The following is a 15,448-nucleotide window of genomic DNA, read 5'->3' on the forward strand; positions in this document are numbered from 1 at the left end:
GAAAACTGGTTTTACTCAAAATTGCAAGCACTGTCCTTAGGAGAGGAGCAGTAATAGATGTTTCACTCAAGGATGAGGCTTGTCTGACGGGAGACGGCGCCCCTTCCTGTTGGGCCCCCCGTGGAAGTGGACCGCGGCGTGAGCTCCCTTCCAAGACCGGCCCTCTGTCAGACAAGGGCCACACAGACACCTGGGGTGTACACAAGGCTGGGGCTTCCAGCCAGTCAAATGCAGTAAAATCCGTATCGAATTCCATCTTAATGAATTCTGGAGAGTGTTGCCAGATTCCCAGGTACCTTGATTTTCATACAAGAAAAATATGCCTGGGTGTCAGGAGGTTCAGTTCACTGAATAATACATTTCCTACCCTCTGCCTCGGGTCTTATGCAGGAAAAACATTCATTAGGGAGGAAGATTCTGTAGCAGATACTCTGGCTGGAATAGATCCCCACCTTGAAGCCGTTTTTACCATCGGCACGTGTGGGGAGCAAATGCTGCCTGGGCCACAGCCTGCCCCTCGGGAGTGGAGTCAGGGGGTCTCTCTCCCCCCCTCCGACCCCCCCAAGCTAACCAGCCCCTCCTCAGCCTTCCTCCCCCAGCTGCAGTGTTCTTTGAGGAATAACAGCTCCTCCTAGATCAACATGTCATCATCGCCATCTTTTAAAATTCAGCTCTCTGCCCCTCGTTTCAAAATCCCAGCCCAAACTGCATGACTTGAGCTCCCAGTTTCCCACTTCAGCCATGACTAGCTGGGTTACAAAGAAACAATGCCCATTACCAGACTACGAAAAACAAACGGCGTGATTATTAACAGCAACGCCCAATAGGTCCGCTGCCCTTATTAATAAAACCTCATGGTTCCCTTGCTAGTCTTTTGTTTAAAAGAACATTTTAAGCGATGCTCAGGGCCACAACCCTAAAGGACAGACAGGAAGAAGGGGAAGTTGAGGATAACTGGAAGAGAGAAGAAGAAAGGCAGAAACGGGCACGGTATGACTTTAGTACATCGGGGTCGGGCATCGTGATTTTGTCTGGGAGGTAGCAGGTTAGCTCCAGAAATATTTATTTAGCACCGATTTTGTGCCAGGGGCTAACGATACAAAGGTAAAGCGAAAGCTCTTGCCGTTGAGCTGTCTGTGGGCAGCGCAATGGATCATTTCAACAGAATTCGGTGAACGTGGTGGGAAAGTCAACTGACGGTGGTGATGGTGATGAGGGCGATGATGTACAGGATGCCAGGAAGCTCACGGGAGACACTGACCGTGGCCAGTGAGGGCAGGATGGACTCTAGAAGGAAAATGACCTGCTGGCATCCACCTCGGTGTCCAAAAGATAGGCTTTATCACCAGCCCAGTTTTACGTGGCTGTTAGGGTAACCCCGGGGCCACCTCTAAACCAGGGGTTGGCAAACTCTGGCCCCCGGGCCAAATTCAGCCGGCCGTTTCTGTAAAGTTCTGCCGGAACACAGCCATGCCCATTTGTTTTCTCTCTTCCGTGACTGCTTTCTCGTTACAATCTCGGAGTTAAACAGCTGTGACAGAGGCCGTAGGGCCTACACAGATTCAAGTATTCACTCTCTGACCTTCTGCAGAGAAAGCGTGCTGACCCCTGTCCCCGGACCCCCTTTTATTCTGCAGTGGCTCTCAGGACCTCATCAACTTAGTACACTCTCCTTCCCCCTACTTTTGTACACCACCAAGATCTTACCTTAATGTCACCAAAACTCATGGAAAGAGAAACATGTTCTCCATTAAGAAGAAGTTTCATTACAAAGAGGAAAATTCAAAACCACCTCCCAACCCATCAAAACAAAACAAGTGGGTATTGTTCCAGGGCTGAATTCATAACACGATGAAGTTTACAGGGCTAACATTTAATTATCTGAACGTGAACTTGGCAGCCTGTAAGTAGAGGAGTCCTTGGGCCTTAGAGCTCTTGCAAACCCCAGCCAGCGCTATTCCCAGGAGCTCACCTTTGACATCATTAAAGCTTGTTTCTGAAAACCCTTCACTCAGGTCAATCAAGGTCCCCTCGGACTTGCACCGCGGGAGGCCGCTGGAGTTGGCAGCTCGGATGCGCTGAGCTGCCATCTTGAAACTCTCTTGCCGGGTGAACGGCTAAGGTTTCATATTTCCCCTCCAGTTATTCCAGCAATTGCTGAAGCTTCTGTCTCAGGCAACCATGCTGCGCTACGGCATCAGCTGTGCAATGTGCTTCTTCCTGTGAGCAGGGGAAGAAGAAAGGAATTTCCCTTGATCAAGTGAAACACGGTTAAAGAGTAAACTGATGGCAAGTGGGAATCCTCTTTCTTCCAGAGGCCGTGTCACTTTTCCTGGCCCAAGGGAGCAGAGCAGGGCTCACTCCCCGGATTCTATGCCCACTTTATGCCCGTCTCATCTGTTCTCTCGCTGCACACAGCCCCGGCAGTGTTCCCTATCCTGCTGTTTGCACTCTCTCCTCCTGGGGCACAATGAGGCTTGTGAGATCTGCTTGAGCACCTGGCCGGCCCATTCATTACAGTCAAAGAGGAGGACAAAACAGGATCTGTCCACACCGCGAGTTCCAGGGTTCAGGGAAGGGGAACTAAATCTCCTTCTGCCCAGAAAGTGGCTGGTCCCATCATAGGAACAGCCACTGCTGGGCAAGCAGCACTTGGCATCGCTGCAGTGGGTTTGAGGGGACGGCTCCCTGCCCACACGCTCCCTAAATCCTCCCTGGACCCCAAATAAACAAACACAAATAAGACACACATGGCCACTTGTGGATATAAGGTAGTCTTGTGTGACTTCTGCGGACGAAACGTGGTATATTCACTGGGTCACTGTGCTGTTACCAAGCCAGCAAAGGAGATGTTTGTGGGAAAGAACACAGATTCCCCTAAGGCCTCGGTTTCTCTGGGAAACGGGCACCCGGGCATGTGGCGGGTTCTGTGGGTGAACAAGGTGACTGGCTCCAAGCAGACCTCTCACCAGGGCCAACGGACAGGAAAGGACCTGCCAGGAGCCAATTTCAGCAGGGAACTTCACATGCTCTCCCAGAGCAGACCTGGGCAGACAACGCTCCAGCGGGCCACAGCTGGGCCACAGCACTCGGAGCAGAGGGGTACCCAAGAGCAGGTGAATTTCACCCCAGTATGGCTGGGTTCATGTAACCTGTCCTCAGGTCCCTTGTTCTTTGACTGCTGTCCACAGGCAGCTGGAAATTCGTCTTCTGACACAGGTGGGTGGCCCTACTCATGCGAGGAACCTGGGGGCCCAGCACCACCCTCTGCAGCTTCTGCAGTGGGGATGACACAGCCCGGCCCCAGGCTCTGCGTGCAGTAACCATGCAGCAAGCAGACCGAGTTTGCACCCACACTCTATGGCTCCCGGGGATGACCCTGTGTTAAATAGCTTACACAAGATTCATTTTCATCTTTGTAACATGGGGTAGTAATAGCACTGTTCTGATTTGATTTGCGTGAAGGAGAAAAAGAGAACCCAGGCAAGGCACTGAGAACAAGGGGCAGGGCTCAGTGACCAGGAACCCCCCCTGCCTCGGCCAACACAGGCACGCGTCAGCAGCCCCAGTCCTGGCTCTGAGGGACCCGCTGGCAGAGGCTCCAAGGTGGATTCCAGGTCATCGCGAGGTCACAGAGGTCGCATTCCTGCACCTGAACACCCTGGAGAGAAGACCTGAGTTATGGGCTGAACGCGTCCCCCTCCAAATTCATTTGTTAAAGTTCTAACACCCAGTGTGGTTATATTTGGAGGAGAGGTCTTTGCCGGGGGGCGGGGAGGGATGAGGTTAGATGAGGTGGGTGGAATCAGGGCTCTTACAGGAGGAGGCACCAGAGAGCTCGCTTCTCTCTCTGCTGTTTGCCAGGTGAGGACACGGCAAGAAGGCAGCCGTCTGCAAGCCAGGAATCGGGCCCTCACCCAAGATCCAAATCAGCACCTTGGTCCTGGGCTTCGCAAACTCCAGAAATGTGAGGAAATAAATTTCCATTGTGCAAGCCCTCATCCTACGGCATTTTGTTACAGCAGCCCTAGCTGACTCATACAGTGTGTGAGGAGGGCAGAAGGGGAGAGCAAGGGCCCTGTCATCCCCAGGGCCAGGGGGCCTAGACACACATGCACAGGAGGCAGGACAGCCTCTCTGGGGAGGGAGCAAAGGTGGGCCTGGGGGTGACACGTCCCTTAAAAACATGTCCAACCTGCGCCCAGACCGCCGTTCCTCCCACCCACATCCCATCCTGGAGTTCTCCAGTCCATCCGGAACACCCCCTGCAAAATACACAGACACACAGACACACAGACACACACACACACACACACACACACACACACACACACACACACTTCTATTTTGTGACTCATGGATCAGCACTCACAAACATGCCAGTTATTTGAAGGAAGGGGTGAAGCACCTGGATGGTTTCCCCAGCTGAGTGGGATCCCAGATTACTTCCATGCCTGCCCTGTGAGGTTACAACGGATGTGACCACGCGCTCGGACTCCCTTTCTCGCCCCCGAGCTCCTCTTTGCACAGAACTGTGCACGGAGCTGGGCCTCCAGGAGAGGACAGCACTGACCCAGCTGGAGGCACGAGGCAGCTGTGGCCGGGAAGCGCTGCCGGGCTTTGTCTCCCGGTCCCCACGCAGTTGCATGGCTCCTCCGCGCCCAGCGTCCACCCTCTAGCCAGGGACACCGGCCCCCACCCATCAGCCGCGGTGGCCGCACGGCTCTGTCCGCACAGGCTGTGTCAGAGCCGGACCAGATACCTGGTCACCGGGCTGTCAAGGCTCTGCCCCGACCAGGCAGCCTGTGGCCGCGTGTGGAGCTGTTTACTGAGACGAGAGAACGTGAAAATACTTCGGATCCAAAAGATGAAGCCTCGTTTCCTGGCGGGAATCAACGCAGAGGATAAAATGGGATTCGTGGGCGGGCGGACGGGGAGGAGAGCTTTATGATGGTTTTGAGCCCGCAGCCTGTGTGTGACGGGTGGGCTGTCACATTAATGACAATTCCTACCTGAGATTCTGGGTCTGACCGGGCCTCTTGGGAGGCGGCAGCCGGACACAGGGGAAGGAGCTGGGAGGTGGCACAGGGGAAGGAGCTGTGGGTTATGGCCAGGGGATGCGGGTTACGGCCAGGGGATGCGGTTAGCTGCGGGATCTGACGGCCCCTGCCCAGGCCAGGCTGCTCCCGGGACTGGGACTGAGAGGCACGCCCAGAGAGGGGACCACCCTTCCTGCTGCACGTCCTCCAGGCCCCCCACCCCACAGGCTCCTGCTCAGGACACGGGAACCCCAGCAGTGGGGTGCGTCAGGACAAAGGACGCCAGGGCTCTCCCACAGCAGCTCATCCTGACCACGCTTCGAGAGATGGAGTGAAAGAGGCCCCGGCCCTGGCCCCCACCGCCCTTGGGAGTATTACCGAGTCCCACTCACTAGGGGGGTGCGGAGCATCTAGTGGAGGGTTTTAGAAGAAGTCGAGATGGGTACAGTCTCGAGGTCTTACTGCACAGCCCTGCTCCCAAGGACCCCAAGGCCTGCTGTAGCAGCGAGGCTCCGAAGAACCGGGCCAGCTGCCCAGAGGAGGTGAGGTGCGCCTGGGTTCTAAGCGGGGTGGGCGGGGGGCACAGCCAGGCAGAGCAGGGCACGCAGGCCTGGAGGACACGGCGGGCTGAGCATTGCAGAAGCTGGAGGGCAGGGGCCAGATCGTGACGGCCAAGGGTCTGGCCTCGGCCCTGGACGCTCCGGGAAGCCACAGGAGGCTTCTGATGACATAAATGGAAGCAGCAATGCCGTTCTGTCTTTGAAAACTACGGACACCGTTTAGGAGAAGCTGCTGAGAGAGCTGGTGGAGGGGAGAGACACAGGTGGACATGGCAACGGAGAGGGGACATCCAGACGAGCCCCAGCCCGCCTCAAAGCCCCGCACAGACGGCCACGTCCTCAACAGAGGAGCTGGCTGAAGTCCGGATGGGCTGGATTTTACCCAGGGCTGGGAGAGTGATAGCTGAGAACTCAGCTGAGGCCCCTACAGGACACTGGAACAGCTTGCCAAGGGCGGCCAAGGAAAGCGGAAATTAACATTTAAGAGCGATCAGATTCCTGCCGCCCCTGCCAAGAAGGCAGGAGGGCTGGGGGTGAGGTGGGGGAGGGCTGCGGAAAGCAGGGCCTCAGGGCTGGGCAGGGAGAACAGAGCACAGACCACCACTGGGACTCTGGGAGACAGATCCTTGTTTCTGTTTTGTCACTGATGGGGGATACAGTGATTACCCTGAGCCACTGTGTGTTAGCAGCTACATAAAGAGATGTGCAGTCCTTTTAAAACACAGATACACGCACTGAGCTTGCCATTCAAGGAAGGTGGAAGCCACTAATTGCACGGCCCTGACAATGTCGCCACTTACCAGCCAGCGACCGAAGTCTGAGTCTGATTCCCGGACCACCAGAAGCCTCGTTCACAGGAGCCTCGATGCACCCATTCACTCTCTCTTCCTCGGGACCAGGACCCTTTCGTCCCCTGATGCTCAATGCCCCGTGGGCAGCCCAGAATGGCAACTTTTCCCAGGGGCAGGGGGAGACCGTCCTTGGAGCCAGTCCTGACATCCACCAATACATTTGCAGAGGGTGCGGTCCTGACATCCACCAATACATTTGCAGAGGGTGCGGACACCAACCTTCGCCTCGGGCATGTTACTTTACAGCAGAGAAAGACAGGCAGGCAGCCTGGCTGGGCCACGCCTGGGGGCTCGCCCCTCCTGGCACCTCCACGAGCTGATGCCCTCAGGGTGAGGGCTCAGGGCTGAGGCTCTCTGTCTCCACCTCCTCCAGACCCCAGCGGAGGCACAGCTACAAGATGCTGTCAGCTTCCCGCCCTGCTGCACAGAGCTCACCACACCTTTGCGGCTGCCTGTGGCAGTCAGATCCCTGAATACTCCCTCCCTGGTGCAATCCATATGTGACCTGAATTTTCTCAAAGGTCCCTCTTGCAGCTCAAAACCCTCCAGGTGTGACTTGCTTTTAAAGGTGGACATCCCGCCCTGGCACTCAGAGCCCTCCACTGCTAGGCTTACCTGGGCACCCAGGTTTATCACTTACCTCCACCCCCATGTGAACCAGGGACACACTTCTCAAGCATGTGCTTCACCTTCCAGAGCTCGCTGCCCTCACCTGTGGCACCAGTAAAAGCGCCTTCTCTCTCCCCACCCTCTTTCTGCTCCGCCCTCCTCCCCACAGCCCTGCAAGCTCCAGGTTGACTCAATGTGCTGACCTCAGCTCTGTAGCCAGTATCCTGGAGCCTCAAATTCAAGTGGCCCAAGTTCAAGGCCACGCCACTTGAATTAATCCCTGCTTCATTAGAAAATAATGTGGGAAATTGAGTTATCTGTAGTGAGGCGGATGGACCCAGAGTCTGTCATACAGAGTGAAGTAAGTCAGAAAGAGAAAAACAAATACCGTATGGTAACACATATATATGGAATCTAAAAAACGGTACTGATGAACCTAGTGGCAGGGCAGGAATAAAGACGCAGACATAGAGAATGGACTTGAGGATGCGGGGAGGGGGAAGGGGAAGCTGGGACGAAGTGAGAGAGTGGCATGGACATATACACACTACCAGATGTAAAATAGCTAGCTAGTGGGAAGCAGCTGCATAGCACAGGACATCAGCTCCTTGCTTTGTGACCACCTGGAGGGGTGGGATAGGGAGGGTGGGAGGGAGGGAGACCCAAGAGGGAGGAGATATGGGGATATATGTATATGTATAGCTGACTCACTTTGTTATACAGCAGCAACTAACACACCATTGTAAAGCAATTATACTCCAATAAAGATGTTAAAAAAAGAAAAGAACGTGGGGGTAGATGACCTGATGCTCTGATCTGGTTTATAACGAGCTCACAAAGGTTCACTAACACTGCACGTTATACTACTAGTATATGTTACTATACGCTATGCTGTTTTTTCTATTTTTTAACCATTTCTCTATTTTCTTAATTTTTATTATTATTACTTTCACTATTATTTTTACCATTTTCTTATTTATGTACATATTTCAAAATGTTCACAACAAAACATTTTTTAAAATTAGGAAAGTAATACTAGGAAAACTTCATCACCTGCCTTTCCACGAGGGACATGTCAGGAATGAAGGGGTGTGTGTGTCTGTGTGTGTCTTCTTTTGACTGGGAAAAACTCTAAGCAGCCCTAAATCCAAATGCCCAGGCGGTCTGAGCCCCCTCACAGCACAAGTGGACGTGGTTGGGTTCCCACTTACCGACAAGTGACCCTTGAACGCCAGATTCAATCACCGAGGGCTCCCCTTTAGGACTGATGGACATCCAGCACCTCCCAGGTCCAAACCCAACTTGGGGTTTGCCCCTAACCTCCTCCCCAACTTCACCATCTCAGCCCACAGGTGAAGGGCTCACTCAGCCAGCCCCAAAGCCCGTGTCCCTCCCCAGCGGCCCCTCCCTTACCCCCTCGCTGTGGAGGGTGTGCACTGCATGTGTGCACGCCACCCCACGCCACCACGGGCAGCTCCGGCTGAGCGCCCCTCAGCGCCTCCACGCCACTGTCACCTCAGCTCATCAATCAGCTCCCTTCCACCAGGTCTAACGTGCCCAGCTCCGCCTTCCCACAGTCCACCCTCAATTAGCAGTCAGGACTTTAAAAAAAGCCAGTCGGGACTCTGTTCAAAACCCTCCAAAGCTCCTCAGGTCTTCGTGCTTACAGTACCCTCAAGGCCAGCATCCTGGGTCCTGCTGGCTCTTTGGTCCTGTCTCTCCCACCGCAGGGCCTTTGCACATGCTGTTCCTGCATCCTGGGAGGCCCCTGCCTATTATTCGCCAGACTGGATCCCGCACTGCATTCAAGTGTCTGCAACAGCAACATCCCTCAGCCCACCCTCTTCCCCTACTTTCCTTTTTAACACTAGATATATGCTGTGCTCTTCGCTTTCTAGCCTGATTTCTCCAAGAGAACGTAAGCTCCCAGAGGCCACGGGACTCAGCCTGTTTCCTCACTCCCTGGGTTGTGACAGGCCTGTACAGAGCAGGCTCTCAAACGTGAATGAGCAAATGCACTCCATTTAAATAAAGAATACAGCTTTGGAGCTATCTGGTAGGTATCCCTGGGATAATCTCCTTGAAAGAGCCCAAATCCCCCAAAAGTGTCAAATGTCCCCCCAGATGGCTGATGTGACTTAATTATACTCGGCAGGCTAAATTTAGGAATCTTACCCTCTTTTGGAAATCCAAGTTATACATTTCTGAAACACTGATGGGCTAGCTGCATGGGCACCTGGGATGTACCTGGGCAGCTTGGCCTACAGGTTTGGCCACCCTCCACTAGGGCCTGGACTTCACCCACGGGCCCCAGGAGCCATCACCTCTCCGGGACAGCCCGCAGCTGCATGCACTCTTGGCCAGGGCGGCCGGCACTGGACCTCAGGACAGCTCAGAAAGGTAGTCTGTGGCAGCCCCTGCATCCCCCATCCCCGAAACCACGCCTCGACTCGGGAAGCCTCCACTCCCCCCTTCACCTCCACATGGTAGGAGTCAGGTCTAAGAAGTCGGGACGCTAAAGCTTACTAATGTCTGAGTCACAACTAATGAGGTTTTCTTATCTTTAGTATAAAGGCCAATTCACTTAGAGAGAAAAGAGCCTGCTGCCAGCTCCTCCCTGGTAACGACGGGGCTGGCCTCTGAACAGACAACACCGTTGTACAAGGACAGACTTACTTACAGATTCCGGTGGCAAACTCGCGACCCCGCACACAGCCCCTCAGCTACCCCTGTGGATCTGCCACTCCCCAGATCCTAGAATCCCAAAATATTCTTGTGGGGGCCTGTATGCCAACGTTCTGCCTGAGAAACAGTTAAAAAACAAACCAACCAAGAAAAATAACGGAACGCGAGCATCTGCAGGATGGAGAACACCCTGGTCGGGACCCCAGCGTGTGCACAGCCAAGCGCCAGGTCCTCCGGGTGGCCCAGACCCAGGAAGGTGCAGAAGGAAGGCGCTGGGCCTGGACCCCTCCCGCAGGAGGGCATTGCACATCGAGACTGCCTTTGGCTACTCCCTGGAGAATTCTGTTCCTGCCTTGTTTAAGATGACTCATTCTCCACATTTGACTTTAATTTCTGGAGTAGGAGTTTCATGTTGATTTCATCAGCTTTCCTCCGGGTTAAAAAGAAAGCATGAGTTTCTACCCGCTCCCGGGGGATGTCAGTCACCAGGCTCTGTGGACAGACACTCCATCCCATCTGTCCCCACCTCACTCTCTCCCCAAGAAAGAACATGTTCCCAAGGATGAAAGTAATCCAGAGATACCCTCCCTCCCAAGCTGATCTGCTTCCTGTGAGCAACTGCCCGAAACCCAACGCCCTGGGCTCCCAACCCAACGGGCCGCCACGGAGAAGCTGACATGCCCGGTCAGGCTGCAGGGATGGACCAGGGACATCTGGTTTCACACCCCCCCACGTCGAGGAAGAGCCCGCGAGGAAGGCGAGCTGGTGGTGACCCAGCGGGGTGACAGTGAGCCTGTCTGCGCGCCTGTGGACGTCTACGGCATCCTTTTCCCTCCAAAGCAAACTGCCCTGGAGGGAGGCCCATCCCACAGACTCCAAACAGCACCCCAGCTCCCCCCGCCTCCTGATCTTTGACCCGACCGGTCTGGGCAACGGCCCAAGTGGAAAGGCAAAACGTGACTGGTGTCCCCTTTCCAGGCTCTCCTCTCTTGGCAGGGAAGGCACAGGCTCCGGTTTCGAGAGCACGGTCCTACACAGCGAAACTCGAACCTTCCCATTGCGGTGGCGGGACACTTCCTCCCACCTACAGGAGGAGCCTGATCTCCAGAACCCTTCTGTATCCACCTGGAACAGAGCCGAAAGCACTGCCCGGTGGCCTGGAGGAGGGCTGCCTCCTTTGGGGGGAAAGCGCATGGCCCCATGGGAGAGAGGGGACCACAGGGAATGAGCTAGCCGTTCCAGTGTTTGGGATGTATTTCACTTTGGTTCAACAGTGACCTCAATTGATGAGCAGCAGCTATTGGAGGGCCCCCAGCCGGCCATCTGGGCAGAGCGATGAGGTTCACAGGCAGAATCGTGTGTCCTGGTCCCCGGGCACCTCCCGAGCAGGGGACCACATTGCCTGGGTGAGCAGCCCACGAGAGCTGCACCTACTTCTAGGAACAGGCTCTTGTGTGCAGGCGCTGGGCTGGCAACATGCACATGTTCAAGGCCTTCTCTGTCCACGCAAAGCTGGTGACTCAAGCTCAACACCCCCTCAGGCTCTATGGGGTGCGTGGGAGGGGACCCCGCAGTTGTGGGTGCCCACTTCTCACTTGCTGCTTTTATGGTGTAAAGTGTGATCGTTGGAGAGAGCTGGCCCAATAACTCGGGGTGTTTTCACCAGCCAGTGACAAAGTAAGAAAATCAGAGTCTGGAGAATCACGGGTTGTGGGTAAGGGTCAGGGAGGGGGAGGGGTGGCCAAGCCCCTCTCCACCGCCTCTGCGGGGCCTGAGCCTCTTACGCCCTGGCCTCTTGTCTCCAGCCTACTTGATGCCCAGCTGCGAGACTGTGCTTCAGGGTGGGCTGGACCAACCTCATCATTTTCTTGGGTAAAAACAACAATCTCAGACTTCCCTGGTGGCACAGTGGTTAAGAATCCGCCTGCCAATTCAGGGGACACGGTTCGATCCCTGGTCTGGGAAGATCTCACATGCCGCGGAGCAAATAAGCCTGCGAGCCACAACTACTGAGCCCACATGCCACAACTACTGAAGCTCACGCGCCTAGAGCCCGTGCTCCGCAACAAGAGAAGCCACTGCAATGAGAAGCCCGTGCACTGCAACAAAGTGTGGCCCCTGCTCGCCACGACTAGAGAAAGCCCGCGCACAGCAACGAAGACCCAAAGCAGCCAAAAATAAAATAAAATAAAAAATAAATAAATTAAAAAAACAAAACAACAATCTCAGCCTCTTCAGAGGCTCCTACAGTCTGCAGACGTCAATCCAAACCTGGCTTCTTTCCAGACCCTCCTTGCACTAACTCACCCTCCATGTCCATGTCACACTCTCATTTGGATGCCCTGAGCTCTCCAAGCACAGCGACTGTTTCTTTCACTCTGCTCCAAACACCCCCAAGCCATCCCCCGACCTTAAGCCTCCATCTCTCTCCACACCCCACTGACTTGAAGACCCAACAGTGCCCCCAGTTTCTGCTACATTAGAACCTACCCATTTGAGAGAGACCCCTGTCAAACAGTGCCTTTGTAGACGGAATCCTACCTCTTCTCTGAGCTCTCTGGAGACTCATCCGTCATCTTCTCTGGACACTTAACTGCTTGCAATCTGGGCATCACAGCTGTGATTCTGCACGTGATTTCTTAGTTCCCTGACAACTACCCTCGTTTCCTCGAAAGCCAACTGGATACCTGGCTCCTCTGTAATCCTCCAAGCACAGTGCCTGGCCCAAGCTGGTGTGTGGTGCCATCTGTTGAAAGGACAAATGCTCCACCCAAACATTTAGTCAGCATCACCGTGCAGCAGGGACCACCAAAGACACAAGTGGATGGAGACCTGGTCTTTTCCCTCAACTGCTGATCATTTAGTTGGGATGACAATGTGTATGAAACTGACCCCAAGAGGAGGGGGAGGGGTGATGCCTCCACCACACCTTCCGGGCCTGCTCGGGACCTTCTGGGCCTGCACGGACCTTCTGGGCCTGCATGGGGCTGGAAGCCCAGACACCTCGGTTTGCCCAACACACCGTGTGTGCTATGTGGATGCCTTCCACCCACATGTCCTCCTGTCCCATCACCCTGCTGCTGACAAACAATGGCAAGGAGTTCAAAGATGACCCAACACGTGCATGTCAAGTGCTCCCCAAGCATGGGGTTTAGGAGGTCTGGTGGGGTGGGGTCAGCCTCCCCGAGTCACATGGGAAGAGCTGCAGCAGACAGGCTGGGAAGTAAAATCTTGTGATCAACCCGGACTAGAAAAACTTCCCCACTCTGGTCCCCAGCCAGCGACTAGAAAGAAAAAGCGTGATTATCTCTGCAGATGTTACAAAAGACATGAGAAGAGAGGCCCATTCACTTGACGGGCTGGTTGGGGGTAGACTCAGATTCCTGACCCCCGTTTGATGAGTTCAACAAAACTGCAAAACACAAGCACTGGAAGGACTTGTGGTTCCCAAACATTAACCATTGATCTACTGTCTTCCTTAAAAAAAAATCAAATTACTGGGCTTCCCTGGTGGTCCAGTGGTTAAGACTCCGTGCTCCCAATTCAGAGGGCCCAGGTTCGATCCCTGGTCAGAGAACTAGATCCCGCACGCCAGAACTAAGACCCGGAGCAGCTAGCTAGCTAGCTAGCTAAATAAATAGATAGATAGATAAATAAATAAATGTTTAAAAAAATCAAATTATTTAATATTTCTCTTTAAACCAACCTACTTTAACAATGTAAGTTTATTCAAGAAAGTTATTTTAAAGGCAGCTTTCTATATCTTTAAAAAGGAAGCTTCTATCCTTTAAAAAGAAAGGTGTTCCTTAGATATACTGATAAATCTTTTCTAGTATATATTAACTTAAAACATTTTTTTAAAGTTCATCTTAGCTACCATTCTGGGAAACACAAAGTAGCTGGTTCCATTCATTTTACAGGTGAGGAAACTGAGGGTTTTTATTGAAAGAGGTTTTCCCCGGGGTTCATTTCTGAGACTCAGATGAAAATGCCGGGTTCAGACAAGCTAGCTTGCCTGGGGAGGCAGCTCCTAAGCCTTCGTGATGCCCCCAAATCTACTGATGGTTCTCATTAATGATACATGTGCCACATCTGAGGCTCAAGTTCAAGTGAAGACGGGGGAGGAGGCAAGAGTTGCAGAGACCAAAGTGGTAGGGGGGTGGGGGGCGGGTGATGAGCAGGGTGAGAACACTCCCCAGGCAGAGACCAGAGCCACGCCCACCAGATGGCACCACTGGAAACAACCAGCAAATGCCGTGAGAGCCTGTCGATGGGCCCCCAGAGCTGGGAGACAGACGGCTACATGCGGCCCAACTCCTGAGGACCCAGGCGAGGTCAGTGCTCAGCTGACTGGTTCACTGCTGCCTCTCAGCCAGAGCCTCCCCTGGATGGAAGAACTGTTTCAGTTTTATCCACCCATTTATCGAGGATCTGGCATCTAGCCCAGTAAGCAACCAATGAAACTCATGGAATGAACGAATTTCTTCACAGAAGTTCTATGGTGTCCATGAACTACGAATTGAGATATCCAGGGTAATAAACCAATCACTGATCTATATACTTCATCAATATTTATTCAGGGAAGTAGAGAGGACAGGATTCTTATTCTGTCTCCCATCCCAATACCCCTCAAACTATCTGTCCTTGGGAAATCAAAGATGTAGGTGAGGTGACTTACGTACAGCACCGTTTACAGTGACCCAGGAGGGGGTTCTACCTCCAGGACGGGTTACGTAGTTGTTAAAATTTGTTTTCTAATACTCAACAGAATGGAAAACGCACACAACAGAACGCTGAGAAAAATGAAATCCACAAACTTCACAATAAAACTCATTCCACTTTGTTCTTAGAAATGTATATTTACTAGAAAAAAGAAGAGTAATTTTCACACCAAATGCTGACAGCAACCGTGTCCAGGTATGGCAATCGTATGGATCATTTTGTTCTTTATTTTTACTAAGTTTTCTACTTTTTGTAATTAAAAAAAAAAAACACACACACATTTTATAAAATCAACTTCCAGTCTCCTTCCCAAACACCATGTGTCCAGCAGGTCCTTTCCAGCCTTGAAAGGCCATTTTCTGAGCATGTATAACAGTATGCCATCTGTGGGGTTAATTCCGAACACTTTCAAACACTTGACTGAGCGCCTAGAATGATGTATTAATCCCAGTGGATCTAAATCCAGCCTTCCCAATTCCAGCTCCATGACTTGGGGAAAGTCATTTTCCCAATAACTGAAAAAAATGCACCCCTATTCCTCCTGGCCTCAAGATTCTACTAACTAGGAAACAGAGGATACCTGACTGTGATATTGTGATTTATAGTATATAATATATATAGTAAATATAAATATAAATATATATATATATATATATATATACACATATATAGGTCTGTGTTCTATTTCTGGCACAGAGCTCCTAAAACCCTGGGGGATTTCTTAAGCAAATAGAGCAGTAAAGGTATCTTTTGTTATGTTAATGAGGTGGCTTTGGGGCCGCCCCCGGGTAACCTAAGGATGGGGGCTTTCAGTCCTGCCCTCTGACTTCTGCGGAGGGGAGAGAGGCTGCACAGTTGCATAAATTACAGGTGGTCGATGATTTAATCAATCATGTCTGTATAATGAGCCCCCGGTAAAAGCCCAAGGCTGGAGTTCTGAACGCTTCTGGGCTGGTGAACACACGGAGATTTGGGGAGGAGT

At 52.9% G+C, this 15,448-nt stretch overlaps 1 protein-coding gene across 1 annotated transcript in view; it reads right to left on the bottom strand.

Annotated features, from left to right (window-relative positions):
* SH3BP4 (SH3 domain binding protein 4) overlaps positions 1-15,448 on the bottom strand; it is a 43,044-nt gene that overhangs the window by 18,283 nt on the left and 9,313 nt on the right. The window contains 1 exon segment of the mRNA XM_032637134.1: positions 1,973-2,220. Coding sequence (XP_032493025.1) covers positions 1,973-2,090 — 118 coding nt within the window. The 5' untranslated portion in view covers positions 2,091-2,220.

The sequence above is a fragment of the Phocoena sinus genome, chromosome 7, assembly GCF_008692025.1.
Source record: "Phocoena sinus isolate mPhoSin1 chromosome 7, mPhoSin1.pri, whole genome shotgun sequence".
Classification (NCBI taxonomy): Eukaryota; Metazoa; Chordata; class Mammalia; order Artiodactyla; family Phocoenidae; genus Phocoena; species Phocoena sinus.